Consider the following 25377-nt stretch of genomic DNA (forward strand, 5'->3'; position numbering starts at 1 on the left):
CATACAATACTTCAAAATGAAAAATTTATATTATTCAATTGCTTTGGATGAATCAACTGATACTACTGACTTGGAGCAGGTTTTATGCCTTATTCAGGTCCATAACAGAAGATTCTCTTTGTTACAAAGAGTTACTCGCTTTGGGCACTCTTGTGAAGAGAACACAGGGAATAGATATTTATCTTGAACAACTTTGAAGAGAAATGTTGTGAAGTTGGACTGAATTTGGTAAATTTAGTATGTGTATGCACAGGTGCACCTTCCATGACAGGAAAACATGAAGGGTTATCTGTGCATAGATTAAAAGTGTTAACAGATTCAGATGCTCTCCTTTCTTTTCATTGTATCTTGCATCAGCAAAATCTCTGTGCTAAAGCTACTATTTTAAGTGACACTTTGCAACAAGTTATAAGTTTTGCTAACTATATTTGTGCAAATGCAACATAGCATCATCAGTTTTGTAACATGCTAAAGTTGGACAATGAGGTATTCAGTGTGGATTTGGGGTATCAGCAGGGACATGTGTTAGCCAAAGTTTTATCTCTGTGAGAAGAGATACTTAAATTTTATGAAGAATAGAATCAGCAATATAAATTATTGAAAGATTTGCATAGGAATGAGACATTTCTATGTGATATCACGTTAAGCCAAAACGACTTGAATATTTCTTTGTGAGGTAAAACTAAGTATATATGATACATGGCCAAAACCAATTCAAGCACTTCACAAAAAGCTCTTTTGTCAAAACACTTCTTCAAAAGGAAACTGGATGAATATTCTCCTCAGTTAGCAAAGGTCATTGGTGAACAGGATAACACACGTGAATCGTTTGAAGAATATGCAGCTGTATATTAATTGGAGAATACAATGAAAGGTTCACTGACTTTGAGAATCATGACTATCATACTCAAATTAGCATTTTGGCCTTGTCATTGCTTGATGCTAAGAAAGATCCAGTTGAAATATGGGAAAATGTAGTAGAATACCCACGCCTTCAGCAACATACCCCCCCCAAAATGCTTTCTTGCTTTTCAATCACTTATTGCTGCAAATCTACCCAAATCTAGAAACCCTTAAGGTCACAAATTACTGATAACCCATCTAGAGGATCAACTGAAACTGCAGACCTCTATGCTGCAACCAAATATTCCAATGCTTTTCAACAACAACAACAACAACAAAAAACAGGCACAACAAAGTCATTAAAATTTTTGGTTAATTAACTTTAAAATTAACAAGTAGTTTTCATTTTTTGAAATTAAGTACATAGTAGTTAGATTTTTTTACAAAATAATGTACATTTTAAAGTATATCTAATTGAAATGTTTTCAATGTGTCCTTATTTGATTACAGTTAAATATTAAAGCAACCTTCCAACATGAAAACCTTTCCCACTCCTGTTTTAGAACATATAGGTTCTTTTCCTTCTTCTCTGATCACCTTGGGAGAAAGACCTAATAATGGTATTGCCGGCTCAAAGGCTATAAACAATTTTATAACTCTTTGGGCATAATTTGAGATTGCTTTTCAAAAGGGTTGGATCACTTCAGTTCCACCAACAGTGTATTAGTGTACCAATTTTTTCATATTCCCTCCAACATTTGTCATTTTCTCCTTCTATCATTCTTGCCAATATGTTAGGTGTGAGACGATATCTCAAAGTTGTTTTAATTTGCATTTCTCTAATCAATAATGATTTAGAGCATTTTTATATGACTACATATAGTTTTTATTTCTTCATCGGAAAACTTCCCATTCATATCCTTTGGTCACTTAACAATTGGAGAATGACTCATATTCTTATAAATTTGACAAAGTTCTTTACATATTTGAGATATGAGACCTTTATCTAAGAAACTCAGTAAAATCTGACACCCCCCCCCAAAACTTCTGCTTTCTTTCTAATCTTGGCTACATTGATTTAATTAAAAAAAACTTTTTAATGTAATAAAAATTATCCATTTCACATCTCACAATGTTCTCTATCTCTTACTTATTCAAAAATTCTTCTCCTAACTATAAGTCTGATAAGTAATGTGTTCCATGTTCTAATTTTCTTATGATAGCTCTCTTTATATCTGGGTGATATATCCATTTTGACCTCATCTTTGTAAATGGTATAAGATATTGGTCTATACCCAATTTCTGCCAGACTGCTTTCCAGTTTTTCCAATTTTTTTTTTTTTTACCAATTAGTGTATTATCTTTACATTTGCCAAACCCAAGGTTATTATAATAATTTATCACTGTGTATAGTATGTCTACTCTGTTCTACTGATCTATCCTTATATTTCTTAGCCAGTACCAAGTAATTCTGATAATTATTGCCTTTTAATATAGTTTAAGATCTGTACCACTAGCCCTCCTTTCTTTACATTTTTTCATTAATTCCTTTGATATTTTGACCATTTGTTCTTCCAAATTAACTTTGTTATTATTTTTCCTAGCTCAAATTAGTTTTTTTTTTTTTTTTGTAATTTAACTGGCATGGCATTGAATAAGTAGATTAGTTTAGGTATAATTGTTATTTCTATTACATGGCTCTGCCCACTCATGAACAATGAATATTTCTACAATTATTTAAATCTGACTATTTGTATAAAAGTGCTTTATAACTATGTTCATGTAGTTCCTGGGTTTGTCTTGGCAGGTACCTATTTTATACTGTCTACAATTATTTTGAATGGGGTATCTATTAATATCTATTCTTGCAGGGTTTTGTTAGTGAAATATAGAAATACAGGTGATTTGTGTAGGTTTATTTTATATCTGCTTTTCTGAATTTACTTATAAAAATTTTATGACCTAGTATATGGTCAATTTTTGTAAAGGTACCCTGTATCACTGAGAAAAGGTACATTTCTTCCTATTTTCATTCAATTCTCTCCAGATATCTGTCATATCAAGCTTATCTAAAATTCTATTCATCTCCTTGACTTCTTTCTCATTCATTTTTTTGTTAGATTTATCTAGTTCTGAGAAAGGAAGGATGCAAAAATCCCAAATAAAGTACTAGCCAGGAGACTACAATTAAATTAAATTTCTGATGGCGAGCTATCTGACAGTGATAAGGATTCTGGTGCCAAGTACTTTCTTTTCTGGATCTTCAGTAGCTATGGCTACTGGGAAGATGGGGACTGCAGGATCTGCAGAAGCAGTTATGCAGCTGAGTTTCTATATAGGCTGCTCTTAGGGATAATGGTCAAGTATTTGAATATATATAATGGTAAGTAGACTTGAATTCATCATCATAAGAGGTTCCTTCACTAGAGGAACTGGAGATGTTTAGTTCTTTGACCCTATGTTTTAGTTCTTATTTGTTATTTATCCATTGATGGGTAACTTGGTCCAAAAGCATTTGTTAATGTTTTCCTGATTCCTGAATCTCAAGGGACTAAGTCCTTCCAATAGGTACTCTCAACCTCTGGTAGTCTATAATTTGGATCAACATAAATTGTTTTTAATCTAATTTAGTCCCAGTATTTTTAGCTCAGACTCTGCCCTAACTTTCATGCTCTGGCAGGATCCATGTACAAATAACACACAGAGGGACCAACAGACCAAGCCTTTTCTTCCTGACACTAAGTCCCCAAGAGATAGCATCACCCTCCTATCTCTATCCTATATATATGTACGTGTTCTGTTCTTCATTAGGAAGTAAACTCCTTGAAGTCAGGAACTTTCACTTATTTGTATTCCTGGTCCTTAGTATAATGCTGGCATACAAATACTTAATAAATGCTTGCTGATTGAGTTATAAAATTTGCTCTTTAACTTTCATACTGCTTCCTAATATCCTTTTTTTTCAATTTTTTAAACATTTTTATTTAAAGTTGTGAATTGCAAATCCTATTCCTCTCCTGCCCCCTCCTTGAGAGTTATGATAGGTTATACATGTACAATTATGTAAAACATTTCCATATTAATCATTTTGTACAAGAAGACTCAAACAAAAGAAAATGAAAAATAGCATGCTTCAGTTTGTATGCAAACAATATCAGTTCTTTCAAACAATATCAGCCTCTTTCTCTGAAGGCAGTTAACGTGTTTCACCATTAATCCTTTGAGATTGTCTTGGATCATTGTACTGCTGAGAATAGCTAAGTCATTCACAGGTTTTCATAGAACAATATTGCTGTTACTGTCTACAATGTTCTCCTGGTTCTGTTCACTGTGCATCAGTTCATTAAAGTCTTTCCAGGTTTTTCTGAAATCATCCCACTTGTCATTTCTTATAGCACAATAATATTCCATTACAACTGTATATCACAGCTTGTTTAGCCATTCCCCAATCACCCCAAGGGCATACCTTTGATTTTCACCTAGTATCCTTCTTGCTCCAAATGGAGTGGCTATATAATTGGCAATATTTAGGACACCTAATTGCCTTCTTACTTTGAAGAGGAAACAGATTTAGATGCCTTTGGGATAGAATCAACACTGAAGTCTTGTTCTACATATACACAAAAACCTAGAAAGAAACCTCTGATTGGGTGCAATTAGAAAAAGTGACTGACCTTGTGACATGAGCCCAAATGGTCTGATATGACACATCCCAAATAGGATGGTTTGGGAAAGCTTCACATCATTTCTTTACTGGGCAACCACAAGTGAGCCTTCTTATCACTACTAATAGGTAGGATGGTCAAATCAGCACTCCAATGATACACAGGTCCTCTGAGATCCAAGATTTACCAAATAACCAGTCCTGCAGCATACATGATGACCTCACTCACCAGCACTGATTTGGCAGCTAAGTAATTTAGGAATCCCTTCTAACCTATGACCACAAAGCTATGCCTAAAATTCAACCACTAATAATACATTTTTAAAAGTGTATGGTCTTATTACAAGAGTCAAAGTCCCAACCTATAGGGGATACTATGGGGCATGTGGAATTATGTAGACCACTATGATATATAGATTAACCCCCGCAAAAGCCTAGGTCAATTCATTATCTGCAATAACACCAGATACTTGGTATGAAGTTGGAAATTAGTTGACATCCTAGCCCTTGCAACCACCTTAGTTGCTGTGTATGTAAAATTAGAAATGGGGAATCTGCTAACAGTAATCTTAAATTCCAAATTGTTGTTTGTCCTTTGTTTTTGAAGAGGACCAATGACATCATAGGGTGATGTCTTGACTTGAGAGTGAATTGGCTTTAAGTGAGGCAGAGTTGCACAAAGTCATCTGCCTTACTCTTTCTTCTTAAGTCATCAAAGTCCAGTGGCAGGACAAAAGTCAAGATGACTGGCAAGGCCCCAGATACAGTGAATGACTTTGGCATTTTCAATGTATGATCAAGCTCTAAATGCTCCACAGGTCCTGCTTCAGATGCCTTTGTGGCCATTGGAACTAATTGTTGTCATCTGCCAATTCTGCTGAGTAAGGTTTTTATATGCTTGGGGTCGACCTCCCCCTAATTCATCTATGGGTTTGTCAATTACTCTCAACCTGGTTTAGCTCATCTGCCAAGGGGTATGGCCACTGTACATGCTTCAGCTTATTGGAGTTACAGGTGAGTCTATGCTTTAACTGGACCACCCTGATTCCAGATTGCTTCCTTAATTTTGGGGCTTCCAGATAAAGAATTGAGATGAGTGAGACAGACCCTGTTGTGCCAAGAAGCACTCCATGAGATAAATTAGGTTGTGCCAGAACTATAGATAGGCAGTGACTGGTACAACCAGTATAATGTGACTTTGACCACAGCCACACCAGGACCACAACTGAGAGGTAGTTATGACCTGGAATATTCTACTCATCTACCTTCATCAACAGCTGGTTCTATCTAATGATCCTCTACTCAGACTCCAGTCATCAGTGGATAGCCAACACTTTTGTTATCTCAACCCCAAAGTCACTGAATTTCCAACTAAGAGAAAACCACCCTGCTCCTCAACCCTGGGTTTTTGTAACACTAGTCCCTTGGTTCTCTTCCTACCTATCTGCCACTTCTTGTTAGTCTCTTTTTCTAGGTGTGCCTCTATACAATGGTCTTCAGCTGTGGGCATGGCATAAAGTTTTGTCCTACAAGCTGTCTTTATCTTTCTGCTCTCTCTCAGTAACCTCATGTATTCCCTTACATTCAATTAGAATCTTTATGTTGTTTGTCCTTCATCTATTCCCTTACATTAGATTAGTATCTTTTATGCTGTTCTTCCTTCATTCTTAAAGAGGATCAATGACGTCAGGAGGATGATATGTTGACTTGCAAGTGAATTGGATTTAAGTGAGGCAGCACTGTGCAAAGTCATCAACCCACTCTCTCCTCCAGAGCCTTCAGAAGCCAATGTCAAGACATAGGTCAAGATGACTGGCAATGTAGAGGGATACCCTGGCCTTTTTAAACTAAGGTGTTTCTCAGGTCTCAGCTTGTCTTAAGCAATACCCATTCAGTGATTAAAAACTAAGTAAGAGTTAAGGCAAAAGATGGCCTAGTTTGACTTCCCAAAAGAATCCATCCAGGAGGGGAAGACCCTCATAGTTTCTGAGTAGAACAGAAACAATTGCTATTTACACTCATTCTGAGCCATTAAAACCCAAACAAGGAGCCAGTATCTTTATATAGATGTTTTACATACACATACACATATTATATATATACACTCACACATGTACCACACATATGTATGGGTATATGGATATACATGCATACACACACACACACACATCCAGTCCCAAGGATCTCTCTACTTCAATCCATACTCCCCATAGCCACCAAAAATTTTCTTTAAGCATCATTCTATACCATCCCACCCCTAATGCCATACTCAATAACACTAGTAGTTCTGCTTCCTCTAGGATCAAATATAAACTCCTTTGTTTGGCATTTAAAGCTTCTTACAAGCTGGCCCCACACTTTACAACAGGCATGCACAACCTGCAGCTCGCTGAAGGATTTTTGGGCTAAGAAAAATGTAGTGTATGTTTTCCTCTATGTTTTTCTCAGGCTGCCCAAAATCCTTTGGTGGGCTGCAGGCTGTGCAGGCCTGCTTTACAATTTTATTAACCACTACTACCTTCAGTCCAAACTGGACCCTTTAGTCCAAACTGAATTTGTTAAATTATCAATTTCTCAACTCCATGCCTTTGCATTGGCTGTCCAACAAACCTGTGACGTATTCTCTCCTCTCATTAGTCTCTTGGAATCTCTAGTTTCCTTCAAGAATTAGCTCAACACTTTCCCCATGAAGATTTTCATGTTTCTACCAGCTTCTAGGCCCTTCCCTGCCAAGGTAAGCATATATCTACTTTGTATATGTATTTTGAATGTGTATAAATCTATGTTGTATTCCTTTAGAAGGTAAGGTTCTTGAGGGCAGAGAATTTTTATGCTTTGTCTTTGTCTTCCTAGTTTTTGGCACAATGACTGGCATAGAGTAGGTGCTTAATAATTACTGAATCATTGATTTACATTTATGTCTTATAGAATGTTTAAGATCAATAGGATTTTGTTTACAACATAGCTCCCACTAACTTAACTTGTCATGTATTCAAGGCCATCCTCAACTTTATAATTCTAGTTGGTATATTGTAATGGCATACAAAATAATTCTCTTTATTTTTTTAAGTTATTTTTTTGCTTTTCGGAAGGGCAGTTGGGGTTAAGTGGCTTGCCCGAGGTCACATGGCTAGTAAGCGTTAAGTGTCTGAGGCTACATTTGTACTCAGGTCCTCTTGACTCCAGGTCTAATTCTCTATTCACTGAGCCACCTAGACACTCCAAAATAATTCTCTTTAACCCGCTACTTTGCTGCATTATCTCAAAGAGAGCTCCATATTTATAGTAAACTAAAGTAATGTATATTACTGATGATTATACAGATCTTAAAGGAAAAGACCTTTAAAATGAGATCCTAGAATTAATTGACATAGATTATACTTGAGCACAAAAGGGGGAAATGTGCAAGCCTACAGTTACTGAGGCTTCATGATGTGACAAGTGTTGAGTGTTGCAAGAGTGAGAGGATTATGGAATGTTTTTAATTTCCTAAGAAGCCCAAACTGACTCCTTCCTGAAAACAATTCCATGTCATTTTGATTGTATTTCCTCATCTTTTCACTGTTACTATGTTTACTGGAAATTATTTTGTGAAAGCTAACATGACTAAGAGGAAATTTCCACACATTCTGTCCAATTCTGAGATTCTGTGAATGCAATGCTGGAACAGATACTTTGGTTTCTGATACCAGCAATACAGTAACATTGACAGAGATGAGTGTAGGGCTTCCTTTTAGAAAAAATCTCAGCACCTCAACAACCAGCAACGAAGAAAAAAGATTATGTAATGGAATGAAGCAAGGAAAAGGGTTTTTCTCCCAGCCAAGGACAAACAACCATCTGCCATGATAGGGGGGCATTTTATACAATACACACCATCAGGCTGGAGAAATGGCTTAGAGATGGTACTTGGAACAGAACCATAGTACAGACTGGTACAACTGGCAATGATCAACAGTAGAAACAAGAGCAAACAAAAACTTTTCTCGAAGCCTAAAGCTATACTGGATATACTTAGTGTATAACTGTCCTGGGTATAAACTATTATTTGTTCTTGCCACTCAAAAGGGCTAATGGCATGGAGATAAATATCTACAGACTCCAAGACTTCAAAAGCCACAAGTTGGTCAAACAACCTGTTATATGTAAAGGTATTGAGGAAGAGTTTGGATGATACTAACGTGAATACAACAAGTAATATAACTTCAGCAGGGCAAACAGAATGTACATCTAGCTTTTGCTTTAAGAAAAAAAAAACTCTACATTTTAGTTTTTGTTTTTGTGACTGAACTCTATTGAAACACATTCTCGTTTGAAGTGGGAATAAAAGTGCAATCTTGGAAACAGTTTTAATTTATACAAAGGATAAAGGATGTCTCCTGTCCTTAGGAACTTGAATACATTTTAATGTTGCTCATTTCAGAACCAAATCTAACATCTGGTCCTTTTATCACAAAATTTCACCTAGTTTCATAAATACTTTTTTCAAGCACTTCAAATAATAAAACCATCACAAAAAAAACAAGCTAAAAAACTTTGATTAACAAGAGAGAACTGTAAATGCTGCAATACTCTCAATTCTTCCCCCTCTGGAGGGCCTAAGTCTTGCCAAAAATTATTATGTGGTACACTCATCTCCAAAGATGTTAAAGATAGTCAAAATACTGAAAACTGCCTTATGAACTATATAAGTTCTCCCGTATGTGGATCTTTCTATGCCGAATGAGATGTGAGTTCCGACTAAAATTTTTCCCACAGTTGGCACAATGATAAGGTTTCTCTCCTGTGTGAAGTCTCTGATGAATAATGAAGTCAGAATTTTTATGAAAACTTCTATCACACTCAGAACATTGATAACATTTCTTTCCTGTGTAGGTTCTCTCATGAATAAGGTGAGAATTCAGCCTGAAACTTTTTTCACATGTGGGATATTTGTTAACTTTTTCTCCTGAGTGAAATCTCTGGTGAGTAATAAAGTCTGATCTCCAACTGAAGCTTTTCCTGCACTTATTACAAAAATAAGCCTTCTCTTTCTTGTGCATCTTTTGATGCTGCACAAACTCAGTATATAAAGTGAATGGTTTCCCACATTCATTACATTTGTGGATTTTTTCTCCCATATGGGTAATTTCATGTCGAGTAAGATGTGAACTACGGCGGAAAATTTTCCCACAGTCAACACATTTATAAGGTTTCTCTCCTGTATGGGTTCTCTTATGAGTAATAAGATTTGATCTCTGACTGAAACTTCGTCCGCATTCTAAACATTTGAAGGGTCTCTCTCCAGTATGGACACGCTGATGAGTGGTGAGATCTGAATTCCTACGGAAACTTCTCTCACACAAGAGACATTTATAGGGTTTCCCACCTGTGTGCACTTTCTGATGATGCAAAATCTGGAAGTTCCAAGTGAAGCTTTCCCCACATTGGTCACATTTATAGGGCTTCTCTCTTGTATGGATAGTCTCATGTCGGATAAGATGTGCACTTCGGCGAAAGGTTTTCCCACAGTGAGTACACTGATGTGGCCTCTCAGTCCGGTGAATTTTCTCATGAGTAGAAAGGGTAGATCTTTGAGTAAAACTCTTCCCACAATCAGCACATTCATAAGGTTTTTCTCCTGTGTGGATTCTCTGGTGTGAAAGAAGTCGTGAGCTCTTAGTGAAGCTTTTACCACATTCATGACATCTATAGGCTGCTGCTACACTCAGCTCTGGGAGGTAAATATCCCTCTCAGAAAGTATTATGTTTTCTATGCACTGAGATAATTCTCTTAATGGAGATGGATTGTCAATGGTAACTAAAAGGCTTATAAATCTCTTCTCTTGGGATAGACCTGCTCTTTTCACTTCAGGCCTTCTTGGTTCATCGATAGTCACTTTTCCCAGCTCAGAAATCAGAGTTGCAGACACTTCTAGGGGTCCCATACTCTCTGTATTCTCTAACTGAGGAGTCTCCTCTTTGTTTTGCTCTCCTGCTAAGATAAAGAGAGAAACTCCAAGTATAATTATTTCCCTGGATGAAGAAAAAAAAGAAGCTACAAATTACAAGACTAAGAAACAATTTGATAGTTCAATCCAAGAGCAAATAACACATAATCAATGTTGTCCTTTGTTCTTGAAGAGGACCGTGACATCAGGGAGATTATGACATGACTTGCAGTTGACTTTGATTTGAGTGGAAGCAAGGATAAAGGATTAAAAATCCATGACATTAACATTTTTCATCCTTCTGGGCTAAGGCTGACAAATTAATTTAAGAGCAATCTGAAGAAAAACTTGTGGTGCAAGGATATTTGAATCTAAAGGCCTTGTCTCTAGCTTGTGGGGTGAGTTACAATTGTATCTTGTTTTGGTTCCCCTAAAAATCCTCCTACTAGATAATACAGTAATTAAGTAGCCAGTTTTAGTAGCTAGCACAAAGTAACCATAACAAGAAGACAGCAAAGAGCCGCCTAGGAGTCACACACAGAACAACCCCAAAGATCAAAGAAACATAATTTGCAAACTGTATCACATATTATTAACTCCAAATCCTGAAAACATGCTAAATCAGGGGAATTATCTAGGTTTTGGGTCAGGGCCTTTTGTTCCTATGATGTGTAAATCTCAGATCTAAGTTCCAGACATCTACAGACCAGCAGAACATTCCGGATGAGCAGAACACCAAATGATGCTGAGATGATACAGATATGTTGACTTTAAAATATTACAGATAACTTTGAGATGACTTGGATATGTGACGGAACTAACCCAAAGGTCAAAGAGATAAGAGTTACTTTTCCCCCACCAAATCCCTACAAAAATGAGACCTCCAATGCCTATTTCTCCTTACCCCCAAGTATTCTTCCATCTCCATCAGGTCCACACTGCCTAATGCTCCCAACTCTATGTGAGTGACTCTCTGTACCTCTCCCCTCCCCATTCTCTTCCTCACGATGCCTGCCTTCCTCCATCTACCATTCTATCCTCATCCCCACACCATCTTCCTTTGTACCTGCCCTTTTTACCATTTGTCTTTGTACTTCCTTCTGTGGCTTATTAAAGTGTGATTGCAGCCTCACTTCCCACTGCCATCATGGTCTTCCCCAGTGGTAACCAAAGAATTAGATGTACTTGCCCCCATTTCATAATTCAATAAATCTATTAGCAATTCATGGAGAATCTGGAAAATGCTTGCTATTATAACAGGAGAAGGAAACGGGAAATACTCCACTAACAATCTTGACCAAACTAAAAGAATTTGCTAAAAAAATTGACTGGTCCCTGTAAGGGTTATGGGATTTAAAGATCTCCCATGCCCCATGGACGTGCTGACATAGCAGAGCAAGAGAAAGTGAAAAGCCGAGCTAACGGTCCTGCGGTTGGCAGTTGGTGGCGGTTGCCTTTTTTTTTTTTTTTGAGTTAGGACCCCTGCTGAGCACTGCCAGCGGCCAGAGCTGCTGGGAGCAGGACTTTCTGCTAAGGACTCCTGCTGAGGACTGCCAGGGGCCGGAGCTGCTGGGAGCCCGCTTCCAGGACGCTGGGTGGTTGCTGTGAGTGGGGAGAGGAGGACCTTTGCCTGAGGTAGCCTGTTCTGTTTTAAAGGCTTGAAAATGTGGGTGCTTTCTACTTTATCTACCTGTGCCAATATCATAACTACTCTGATGGCTTTCACTTTCTGGTTTTGGGACTCAGTCTTTTGGTATCTTAATAAATTTTCTAGTTTATTTCCCCAAATGGCAAACCTGACCTATTTTGTGATGGATAATTATATCAGCATATTTGTAATCTCTATAGGCATTGTAAATATGGCATTGCTGATACATTTGGCGATGAGGATGGGATCACAAAATGTCAGGCCTCTATTTGGAAGCAGTGGGGCTTTAGAGGGAGAAATGGCTATTCCAGGATGGGAGGATTTGCCTTATTCCTCTCTAGCCAGAGAATGGGCTAAAAGCACAGGGCCCTGTGAAAACTGGGAACCAAGGCTAAGAGAGGGAGAACCTGGAGATTTGGAAAGATGTTTGAAAGCAATACCCATAGAACCAGGCAAAGAACTGGCAGGAGTGTGCAGGAGAGGCTGGGTGCTGCTAACAAGTTATCGCCTTATGTGTAAAAGTAGGGATAAGCTGCTGAAGGAAAGAGCTCGGATGGCTAGGGAGTCAGCTGGTTTGCCTGAGGATTCTTCTGTGTCACAGCACTCAGAAGAGCAAACTGGAGGGACTCATGTGGTCCAGGAGCAAGCTACTGTTCATGTAGCTAAAAGGAAGCAAAAAACTAGCAGAAGGAATGTGCATGCAGCTTTTGTACAGGCTGGGCAGAGTTGCCCTGACAGCTTCCAGGAGAATGTGTGTGAGGAGAATGGAACAAGGTTAGATGAGGAGTCTCCTAATGTAGAAGCTCTCCCCATACGAAGAAGAAGGCAGGAGAACCACCGAGGCAAAACAGAGTCCAGGGAGATAATTGAGGATTTCACTCAACAGGAGATCACTGATATATTGAGTAGATTTACCCAAAGAATGGGGGAGTCTTTAGTGTCTTGGATAGTAAGAATCACTGATGAAGGCGCAGGAGGAATAACACTGGACAATGAGGACTTTAAAATTTATAAGTATCAGTCAGAATCCTTTTGTACACCAGGCTTTTAGGGATCACCATATGCAAGGAGGAAATAACAAAACGAATCTTCTAGCTTTAGCTGCAGAAGGTTGCAAAAAGCAATATCCAACTGAATCTATGTAGCCTAGGGGAGACAGACCCTGGTACTCACTTAGAGACTGTATGAGAAAGTTAAAGGAGGAGGTAATGAAAACTGCTATCCTGATTGGAGATGCAAATGCATATTATGATACCCCCCTAGGAGTTCCTCATAGAAATATCATAGTGAAGACGGCTCCTCCTGCATATAAGCACCTAATTCTGACTCTTTTAATTGGAGAAATAGGGCACCCTCTTTCAGAGGTGCTGGATAAGATTTCACAATTAAGCGATTTAGGGGAATGGGAAAAAGACAAATTGCCTCGAGAGAGAAGAGTAAACAGCCAGAGGATTCAGAGACAAAATAGACTCACAAGAAGGGAACTGTTTACTGCTCTATTAAGAGCTGGGGTGGACTTTAGAAGAATGGATGGTATTCCAACTGAAGAGCTGCATAAGCTGTACCAAGAAAAGGTACTTAGCATTAGAATGAACAGGGAAGCAGGAACCACCCCCGCAGGTATTTCTGAATCTGAATCTTTGTATCCAAGTTTGCCCCACCTTCAGGGGGAATAGGAGATAGGCCAAGCCCCAGCCCAGATAAAAGAAATATGCAGAAGAGATTGCAGATCCCATATTGGTTTAACAATATATTGGAAGAATGGATCAACTACTGTGACTAGGGCACTGATTGATACTGGGGCTGAGGCCACACTTATCTATGGAAACCCTGATAAGTTTAAACATGGAACTCCTATTACCATCACAGGTCTAGGAGACACTGAAATATCAGCCAGACAGGTTAAAATAACAATGAAAATTGGGCAGTTACCTAAGAAGGAATATACTGTGGTTGTTGTACCCATTCCTGAATACATCATTGGAATAGATGTATTGAGAGGCATGACTCTGAATTTACCTGAAGGAAGATACCAATTTGCTGTGAGGAAGATAGGAATTAATACAGTTTTAGTAGGAAAACTAAAAATGGACCCAATCACTTTACCTGAACCTTCTGAAGTAATTACTTTAAAACAGTATCGTGTGCCAGGTGGGCAAGATGAAATTGCCACTACTATAAAGGAATATGTTGAAGCAGGAGTGTTAGTCCCTACAACCACAAGATGGAATAATCCTGTCTGGCCAGTAAGAAAATCAGATGGGATGTGGAGAATGACTGTGGATTATAGACAGTTGAATAAGGTGACTCCTTCTTTGTATGCTGCTGTTCCAGATACCATCACCTTAATAGAAAGGATCCAGAAATATGATGGGACTTGGTATGCAGTTATTGACTTGGCAAATGCCTTCTTCACCATCCCAATAGACTCTAAACAATGGGACCACTTCGCTTTCACTTGGCAGGGTAGACAATATACTTTTACTCGCTTGCCACAAGGGTACATACATAGCCCCACTATTTGTCACAGGATTGTGGCTGAACAGTTGGATGAATTAAAGCTACCTGATGTACAGCTTACCCACTACATTGATGATATCATGATACAGGGAAAAGATGTGAAAGTAGTGGAAAGGAGTTTGACCCTTCTAATTGAGCATATGAAAAGTAAAGGGTGGGAAATTAACCCTGCAAAGGTTCAAGGACCAGCTCAGAATGTGAAGTTTTTGGGTATACAATGGAACAAGGGGCTAAGGGAGATTCTTCCTCGAGCCTGACAAAAGATTCAGGATTTTCCTACCCCTACCAATAAGAAGGAGGCCCAAAAGTTCATAGGATTGTTTGGATACTGGAGGCACCACATTCCACATTTGGGACAGATTTTAAAACCTTTATATAGAGTCACACGGAAGAAATATGAATTCGATTGGGGACTTGAGCAGAGTAAAGCTTTTGAAGAAGCCAAGGCTGCCATACAATTGGCCCTAGATTTGTGGCCCATGCAAAATGGTCCAGTGGAATTGCAAGTGACTGTACAAGATGATTATGCAAACTGGAGCTTATTGCAAAAACAACAAAGCCAAAATGTACCTTTGGGATTTTGGTGTAGGAAACTCCCTTCATCTGGAGTCCAGTACACACCTTTTGAAAAGCAGTTGTTAGCTGCATATTGGGCTTTGGTGGAGACTGAACAACTGACTGTGGGCCATGAAGTGATATTAAGACCTGGAATCCCAATTATGACCTGGGTAATGAGTACCCCAGCTTCTCACAGAATTGGACATGCCCAAGAGGCTAGTATAATCAAATGGAAGTGGTATATTCAAAATAGAGCGAAAACAGGCAAAAGTGGAGTCTCTGCTCTGCATGAATCTATAGCAAACATAGAAATTGAGAGGAGTGACACACCCCCTGAGCCAAAGCAACAGTTGGTACAGTCCACTGTAAAATGGAATGAGGGATATGATGCATTAACTGAGGAACAAAAGAGACATGCATGGTTTACTGATGGGACAGCAAAATATTTGGGGCAAAAAAGACATTGGAAAGCAGTGGCCTATAACCCATGTACTAGAAGGACTTTGGAAAGTACTGGGATAGGTGCAAGTAGCCAATATGCTGAACTTACGGCAGTATATCAAGCCATCAAAATAGAACAAGGAGGACAGTGTCATATATTCACTGATTCATGGGTGGTAGCTAATGGGTTAGCTACATGGATGCCCATGTGGAAAAATGAAAATTGGGAAATTCATGGTAAACAAGTCTGGGGCAAAGAATTATGGGAAGATATCTGGAACATGTCTTTGTCACTGACTTGTCAGTTTTTCATGTAGATGCTCACGTGGCCCCCACCACACCAGAACGTGAGTACAATGCTCATGCTGATCGACTGGCAAAGATTGCTACTGAACTGAGTATTGGACCTTGAGGCCAGATGTCCCAGCACCGTACCCAGGACCACCTGGTTCGGTGGGGTATGATTTACATTGTTTAGAGGACTTTTGGTTGGACAGGAAAGAAGTAAGAAAAATTTCCACTGGGATATGCATAAGAATCCCTAAAAATCACTTTGGGCAGATTTTACCCAAATCAGGATTAGCAGCTCAAGGAATACATGTATTGGCTGGAGTAATAGATTCTAATTATCAAGGAGAAATTGTTGTAACATTTCAGAATTTAGGTGAGGGGCCCATACAGATTCACAAGAATGATAGGATAGTTCAAGTGATTATTGTTCCTTGTAAAACAATGCCACTTGTAAAAACTGACCCTCCTTCCAAAATAACTGTCACAGGAACTGAAGGATTTGGTTCTAGTGATAGAATAAAATCAGGAGCTAAAGTATGGGTAAAACGGAAGCCAGATGATGTTCCAAAGGCTGCAGAGATTATAGCATATGGGAAGGATAACACTGTAACTATTGTTTATTCTGGAGAAGATGATTACAAAATTGTACCCTTAAATCATTTATTCTACCGTGAGTGAGGCTACAATAGTCTGGTTATTGTCTCTTTGCTTCTTCTTGATTTTTTGTTTGTTCACCTTGTTTGTTAGATTTGTTTCCACAGGCTTGGTACCCTCCATCTGTAGATGCCTGATAGCTTAAGCTGGATGTCACCCCCTGTCTGCAACTGTGATGTGTCACCCTTGGACCTGGCATCAAGCATATTAAGAACTGACCTCTCAAATGGGACCCCTAAGGACAGGGACAGCTCTACATCCGATTTCAGCAACAAGTAGCCATAGAAGAAGAGATATTCACCCCTTACCACAAGATTTTGGGGCCCCATTTGTTCGGGGTGGGGGGAATGATGGGGAGCTTGTGCTCAAGCCCCACCCTAAAATATGGTTTTTTGTGTTTATTGTGTGCTATTCTTGTTATATTGTTGTGAAATTTTGTTGACACCAGTTATTCCTACTGTATTTTTGCCAAGTAAGGGACATGAAAGATCTTGGGGCCGAATGTAAGGGTTATGGGATTTAAAGATCTCCCATGCCCCATGGACGTGCTGACATAGCAGAGCAAGAGAAAGTGAAAAGCCGAGCTAACGGTCCTGCGGTTGGCAGTTGGCAGTTTTTTTTTTTTTTTGAGTTAGGACCCCTGCTGAGCACTGCCAGCGGCCGGAGCTGCTGGGAGCAGGACTTTCTGCTAAGGACTCCTGCTGAGGACTGCCAGGGGCTGGAGCTGCTGGGAGCCCGCTTCCAGGACGCTGGGTGGTTGCTGTGAGTGGGGAGAGGAGGACCTTTGCCTGAGGTAGCCTGTTCTGTTTTAAAGGCTTGAAAATGTGGGTGCTTTCTACTTTATCTACCTGTGCCAATATCATAACTACTCTGATGGCTTTCACTTTCTGGTTTTGGGACTCAGTCTTTTGGTATCTTAATAAATTTTCTAGTTTATTTCCCCAAATGGCAAACCTGACCTATTTTTTGATGGATAATTATATCAGCATATTTGTAATCTCTATAGGCATTGTGAATATGGCATTGCTGATACAGTCCCTCACCACTTAATAATTCCTCATTTTTATCACTAAAATTCCAGTATGGAACTGAGAAGTACATATATGAAAAAGAAACTTCTCCATAAATAATATTAGTTTCTTTCTTTTTAATGGATAAGACTCAATCTTTTTTTTTTTTTTGAGAGGGGAAGGTAGGGCAATTGGGGTTGATTTGCCCAAGGTCACATAGCTAGTTTTTTTTTGGTAAGTGTCTAAGGTTGGATTTGAGCTCAGGTCCTACTGACTCCAGGGCCGGTGCTACATTCACTGCGCCACCTAACTGCCCAATAAGATTCAATCTAAATAAAATTTTGCCAACTAGTACAGTATCTACTATAATGCCTTGAACATTGCTACCACTCAATTATTTGTTAATACTAAAACAACACACTAGCAATGTAAAGGGGTGGGAATCATAGTCTTCCAGGAAAGGGGAGGAAAATTGATGTTAAAGCCCAATCATCAAATAAATGAAGAGCTACTAGACAGATGATGGTTACTGATTTTTCTCCATTACCACTGAGAAACATTAAAGAAAAAAAAACAGAGGGGCGGCCAGGCGGCTCAGCAAGTAAGAGCACCAGCTCCAGTGTCCGGATGACCTGGGGATCAAATCCGGGCTCAGATACTTAGCACCACACCCAGAAATAACTGGCCGTGTAACCTTGAGCAAGTTACTTAACCCCGATTGCTTAAAAAAAAAAAAAACAGGCTGAAATTGCAACGGGTTAAGGGGTTTGCCACAATTAAGAACTTGTTGACTATCATTATTAGGAGGCATTGCTTTCACCATGAATTTTTCTTCAGGTTTTTCTTAGTCTAATCTCTCTACTTCAGCACAATAGACAAATAAGCAAAGTATTTGAAAGATTGTTAAAAAGAGTTCCCTGTCATTCTTTATGTCAAGTAAAAACAACATAAAAGAAAACAAACTCAAATTGAAGAAGAAAATGTTTATATTAGCCATAAGAAAACATTTCCTAGCTCTCAAGAACTAGGAAAAAAACACTAGAACAAGTTATTGAAGAAGGTTATGAAATAGCCTTCCCTGGAAATCAGGAAGAAAAGGACAATCAAGTAAATGTTTATAATTTGGACAAAATCCTCTTTGGAGGCAAAAGGCTGAAGTAGAGGAATTCTAAAATTTTAGCTATGATTCTAAAATAAAATACTAAATATACACAGAAATAAATCAAGAGCACAAGACATTAGATAGTCAGCTTGTTTATCCCTTTAACTACATGGAATAGTCGCTTTTTCTCTGCAGCCAAATATGAAGAGGAAAGAGTGCACATTCTTTCAAAAACAAACTGAAGGCCACTTAGAGGTTACTTCTTGAATAAGGTTAGAATAGTAAAGGCACTGAGCCAGAAGGAAAAAAATGGAAAGAAGAGGCTAAGAAATCACTTTCAAATCTTTACCCAGTGGTATCACATCTGTGAAACTGTCTTGCTTGATGTCTGAGTGGAGTTCCTTCTGAATGGGGTGAAGATTAACACATTCCTCTTGGGAGAAATACACAGCCAGATCCTCAACGACAACCAGTCCCTGAAAGCATGCAAGACCCTCATTCAGCACTTCACCATAAATTCTAGAAGTACATAAGGAAATCATTTGGAGGCAAAATATATTATTGTTTGTCCTTCATTCTCAAAGAGGACCATGACATCAGGAAGATGATTCCATGACTTGCAAGTGAATTGAATTTAGGAGGTGCAAGGTTACCAGCCTCACTTTCTCCTCTGGAGCCATCTGGGTCCAGTGGCAAGACATAGATCAGGACCATTGGAGATGGACCCCAGAGGCAAAATATATACATATACACACACAAACACACACAATTCGGGGAAGTAAGAGATAAGAGGCAAACAAACAGCACAGAAAGCAGCCAAGATCTCCTTTGAGAAAGCATTTATTGAAGTTTCTTTAAAAAGATTTTTTTCTATCCTCTTAATTTACAAATATATCCTTCCCTCCTCAGAGGGCAATCCTTTATAGGTCTCTCTGTGTTTTTCATATTTGTCATTTCTGATATTCCATTACATTCATGTACAATTTATTCATCTGTTTCCCAAATAATGGGTATATATTTTCAAATCTTTGCTACCACAAAAGGTGCTACTATATTTTAGTGTAATTGGGATCTTTATACCTAGCAGTAGCATTTCTGAACTGAAAGGCCTGGACATTTTCATCACTTCCATAGTGTAATTTGAAACTGCTTCCCAAAATATTTGGACCTCTTCACAAATCCACATGTGAATTAGTATATTTGTCTTTCCATAACCTCTGCTACAATGACTATTCCCTACTTCTGTCATCTTAGCCTATGTGCTAAGTGTGAAGTGAAACTGCTGAGTCATTTTGTTTTGCATGGCTCTTATAATTAGTAATTTGGAATACTATTTCATATGGTTATCAATAGTTTGAAATTCTTTGGGGAATTATTTGTTCTTTTCTTTGGCCCAGTTATCCATTGAGGAATGGGTTTTACATATATATATATACATATACATATATACACACACACACACATTTTTTTTTGTTTTTTGGAGGGCAATTGGGGTTAAGTAACTTGCCCAAGGTCACACGGCTAGGTTTTTCTTTCTGTGTGTGTTAAGTGTCTAAGGCCGGATCTGAACTCAAGTCCTCCTGACTCCAGTGCCAGCACTCTACTCACTGCACCACCTAGCCGCCCCGGAATAGGATATATATTTGTGTTAGGTACCTACATATCTTAGATATCAGACGGCATTCTCTTTCATCAGGCAAACTGGAAAGTGAATTTTCAGTATATGTGAGCAGCAAGCAAGGCTTTTTAGAAGAAGAGAAAAGAGGAAGCAAAGAAGTGCTTTGGATGGTACAAGGGCAATGGTGGCTCACCTGGGATTCCACTGCACGAAGAGCCACCACCATTTCCTGGTTTTCAATTGGTTCTTGAATGCCCTTAACAAACAAGGTAGGAATCCCAAACTATAGGAAGAGAAAGAAGACATAAGAGGTTACCCACCTCCTAGGGATTAGGTATCCTTAGGACAGTAGTAGGAAGAAACCAAATACGCAAAGTTCATGTTAAGTGTATTAGGTCGAATTTGAACTCAGGTCCTCCTGACTCCAGGGCCAGTGCTCTACTCACTGCGCCACCTAGCTGCCCTTCATAGAGAGCTTTGTTAATTCTTATTGTCCCATCTCAGAAAAAGACATTTTTTTTGGAGAACGGGCACAGGTCCTCATTAACTCTTGCCTAGACTACTGTAATAGCCTCCTACTTGGTCTCCCTTATCTAATCCATCCTTAAGAGAGCAGTCCTTGGGGCAGCTAGGTGGCAGTGAATAGAGAACCAGCCCTGGAGTGGGGAAGACCTGAGTTCAAATCCGACCTCAGACACACTTACTAACCATGTGACTTTAGGCAAGTCACTTAACCCCAATTGCCCTCCAAAAGGCAAAAAAAGAAAAAAAGAGCAGTCCTGCTGATCATTAAGGAACAGGCTGACAATGCCACAGGGCTCCGCGAGCTCCAGGGGCTCTCTATAGCCTTTAGGATAAAAGGCAAAGTCCACAATTTAGCATTTAAAGACCTTCACAGTCTGCCTCTAGGCTTCTTTTCCAGGTTCACTGCACTTACATTGGTTTACTGCAAAACTGTCCTACTTGCCACAGTTAGAATACTCCAGTGGCTAGAATACAATTCCTCCAGACTGCGGCCTCCTAGAATTCCTAGCTCCTTTCAAAATTCAGCTCAAATGCCACCACCTTCTTCTGCAAGAAGTCATAACTAATCCTCAAGTTGTTAGTGCCTTGCCTTCCTCCCCCCCCCTCCCTCCCCTCCCCTTCAGATTCCCCCCCCCCCAAGTTACTTTGCACACTTCCGATATTGATATGGCTGGATAAATACCCCCTGTCCCCGCTGCCCCTGCCCTGACAGAGTAGGAGCTGCTTGAGAGCAGGGACTGTTCAGTTTCTCTTTGCAAACCCAAAGCCCAGCAGAGTTCCGGTCACACAGCAGATGCTGGTTGAATGAAGTTATATCCCTTACATATGACCACTCATGCATTCTGAAAATTTGGCCAGTATAGTAATAACAGCTAACATTTATGTAGCCATTATTATGAGCCAGGCACTGTATTAAGCACATTACAATTATCTCATTTGATTCTCAAACAACCATCCCAACTAGGTGTTATTATCCCAGTTTTACAGATGAGGAAACTGAGACAATCAGAGGTTAGGTGACTTGCCCAGGGCCACGCGGCTGTTAAGTGTGGGAGGACACATTTGAATTCAAGTTTTCTTGACTATAAGTCCAGCTCTCCATCCCTTTCATCACTTAGCTGCCCCCTGGAACTGGACCTCTGGAACACAGAGTCTAGAAAAAGAGAAGTCACTGTTCCCCATTCTTCTCCCCATCCTCTGCCCTCTAGGCTACTCAATGAATTATCTATTGTACAGAATGAAATTTATAGTTTTCAAAAGAACTGTCCAAGGTCAAACAGCCAGGACGTCAGAGGTTGCATTTGAACCCAGATTTTCCGGACTCCGAGACCAATTCTCTGTCCAAAGCCTCCTCAACATTGGAGTTAATGAAGCAAAAGTTAACAGGGACAAAGCCCTCTGCGTCTCCCAGTGCACACACACTGATGCCACCCGACCTCGCCCTTCCGTATTTTTCCCGCCACTAGGTTCCCCTTTCCTGGGGGTGGGGTCGGGGTGGCTCAGGCTCCCGCCCATGTTTTTCCCTTTTTAGTCTAACGAAGGGAAGGTTTTTCATTCCCTTCTCTGTACTCCTCCCCGCCCCGCCACCACCCACCACCACGGTGGGGAGAAGGAAGGGTCGGTGAGCAGCCAATCCCTCCAAGCGCCCAGGGGAGAAACTGAGGCATAAAATGCAAAGTGCGCTGCGCCTCCATGACCACAGGTGTCCAACCCTGCCCCTCCTCTGACGGACAGGGCGAGGCGAGACCGTCCCCCAGCTCGCCTGGCCGACTGGCGCAGAACCCCACTGCCCGCTCCCAGTCCGTAGCTCACCGCCCGCGGGAGCCAGTCGCCAGTAATCTGCAGCCTCGCCCGCGGGACCCAGTTGAAGGAAGCGGAAGCAGCTGGGATTGGAAGGCATGAGACTACGTACCTGGGGCTACTACGTACCTGGACTACAAATCCCAGGGTGCACCGGGTCCTCCCCGCACCCCCCAGCTACATTTACTTTAGTTTCTTCTACTGTGAAATGGGGCTATCCCCCACCCTGAAGAGTTATGAAGGTCATATATATATAAAGTATTTATCACAGTGTCTGGAGCGTAGTGAGAGCAACATAAATACTTATTCGCTTCACCCTGTCAGGCAAGGAATTAATTACAGGGCTGAGCTCCAGAAAAAATACATTTTCTGTCTGATATCCAACTTGAATTCAAAGTGGAGAGAGATTCCTATGCAGAAATTCTCTGTGTGTGGATAGCATTGCTGTGATTACATCAAATATTTCATTGCTTCCTAGATGGAAATAACCACTCCAGGGAATTTGGCCTAATTATACAGATGGAAAAAATTAGTGGAGGAAGAATGGCTTTTATCTAGAGGATAATCAACAATTAAGTGGACAACCTGAAGATCTTAGACGTTGCAAATGGATAAGCTGCACTCAGGAGACCGGGCTAGATTGCTTATAGAAAATTGTAAGACTTTTTAATCATCCTAAATTTGTCTTTTAAAAAGGACCCGTTTAAAAAATTGCTAACATTCTACTGCTGCTACTGCATGTGTGTTTCTGCTCTTCATGGTACAAGAATTGAAAGGGGGAGGCAATGGAGAGGTTACCCTTGGGATGTAAACTGCAATAAAGAGATTAGGAGGCTTTAAGTAAAATAGGACTTCAAAGAAATCTATGAGCAGAAAAGATGGAGCTGGTTATGCAGCAAGAATGAGAGAAAGCCAATGGAGAGCCTGTGTGTTCCACTGGTGTACTTCTGATGTCCAGAGGAAGCTCCAGGAATGTTGGGTGAACCCTCTGTGGTGAATTTATGGGAGGACATGGACAGGAATGGCTCCATGTGGACAGACACAATGGAGTGGGAAATTTTGGCATTCTTGAGATCACAGACCTATCTAAAATATTTGAGGCTATATTATATTCTCTTACCTCTATCCCCCAGTAGAACGGAATGTCCCAATACCACTATTGCAAAAATGGAGGCAGGGAAACTGTGCTTGACTGAATAAATGCCATACATCTTTGTCCTTTCCATGCTATTAAGTAAACTTCTTCATTGAGTATCAAGATGGTCTTCAAGTCTCCATGTTGTTCTGGTCCCAAACCTAAACCACTGGACCAGCCTGTGTAAGGCCTGGAACAGAACAGAAGCCCATCTAGTGCAACCTCTTCATTTTACAGAAGAGGAATGTGAGGCCCCAGGATGTTAAGTAATTTGTCCAAAGTGATATTTGCAGCAGAATGTAAGTGCTTTTCACACTACTCCATGCTGTCTCCCCCCCTTTCAGGGCTGTTGTGAGGAAAACATTATGTGATAAAGAGTCCATCTGATCATAGATTTAGAACTGGAAAGGACCTTAGAGCTCATCTAGTACAAATCTCCCCCCTTTATTTTTAGGAGGGAATTGAGGTTAAGTGACTTGCCCAGGGTCACACAGCTAGTGTCAGAAGTCAGATTTAAACTCAGATCCTACTCCAGCGTTGCTGCTCTAGCTACTCCTAACCCCTTTATTTTACAAATGCGGAGTATGACACCCAAGGAGATTAAATGACTTGTCCAAGACATAAAGGTGTTATATAAGACATAGCTAGGGTGTTCATTAATGCCAAATCCAATGCTCTTTCCTTTCACTAAATCACCGGGAATTCAGAGAGAAGTCATTATGGCCTAGGAGCCATCAGTGAAAACTTTCTTAATGGATAGGTTTAAATGGCTGGGTCCTTCTCTCTTACACACACTGATACTTCAGGTGAAATTTCAGCTTTGAAATTTATGGACAGAGCCTGGAATAAATGTTAATCCTATGTGAGATTTAGGGCAGTGGTTTGTTCAATGAAGTGTCATATTCGGTGAATCCTGGTTAATGATAAACCCAGAGAGCAAAAGGTTTCCTGCTCTCAAGACTGTTCTAGGGAACCCAAGTTTTAATCTTTAGATTGGTTGAGGCAAAGCTTTTTAAACATCATAGTAAGTTGTGACACACATTTCTTATGGTAGAGAGAAAGATAGGAAGGATATAAAATACTGAAGAACAAGGAGATGAAGGAAGACTTGGGAAATGTAGTCAAGGTGAACAGTCAGGTGAAGTCAACAAGTACTTTTTATGTACCTAGCACTGGGTCTTGAGAAGGATACTGTAATGGATACATTTGTCCGCTGCGAAATGTGTAACTTGTTTCTGTATGTAACTTGTAACTTGTACTGGGTTAGAGTAAGGTTGGATCTAGGGAAACCCTAGAAGTCCTACAAGACTCCTGGCAATAGGGGCCCAGAGAGTCTTTCGGTTATAAAAACCTTCCTTTAACAGTTATATTTTTATTCATAAAAATTCATCGAAGCGCAAAAACCAAGCAATTTACAAAGCACAACTTTTCAAAGACAAAACTTCTAACTTGATACTCCCAAAGTTAGTACAAAGATAGAAAGGGGATGTTTGGAGTGGGTAGGACCAAGTCCTGCTGTCTTGGGAGAACCCAGATTTATCTGGTTGTGGTTACAGGGAACAGCACAGAGAAAGATTGTGAAATTGAAAGTCTGAGGGGTCTTGGGTATGAAAGCTTTCAGAGGTTCATGACTAGTAT

The 25377-nt window shown here is 39.8% G+C and overlaps 1 protein-coding gene across 2 annotated transcripts in view; it reads right to left on the bottom strand.

Moving 5' to 3' along the window:
• The window catches only part of ZNF500 (zinc finger protein 500), a 44915-nt gene extending 22182 nt beyond the window's left edge, over window positions 1-22733 (bottom strand). The window contains exons 1-4 of one of the 2 annotated variants that reach the window (XM_069089614.1): window positions 22617-22733; window positions 20473-20562; window positions 19011-19137; window positions 1209-10484 (exon numbers count right to left, since the gene is read on the bottom strand). In XM_069089614.1, the coding sequence (XP_068945715.1) occupies window positions 9184-10484; window positions 19011-19137; window positions 20473-20505 (1461 nt within the window). In that variant the 5' untranslated portion in view covers window positions 20506-20562; window positions 22617-22733 and the 3' untranslated portion in view covers window positions 1209-9183. Of the gene's footprint in view, window positions 1-1208; window positions 10485-19010; window positions 19138-20472; window positions 20563-22616 lie in introns of those variants that run through there. The other variant, XM_069089596.1, reaches the window with a different exon arrangement.
• Window positions 22734-25377: the final 2644 nt, after the last annotated feature.

Source organism: Petaurus breviceps, unplaced genomic scaffold (assembly GCF_028583685.1).
Source record: "Petaurus breviceps papuanus isolate PSGF00001 unplaced genomic scaffold, PetGlider_PUasm1.0 120, whole genome shotgun sequence".
NCBI classification, from domain to species: Eukaryota; Metazoa; Chordata; class Mammalia; order Diprotodontia; family Petauridae; genus Petaurus; species Petaurus breviceps.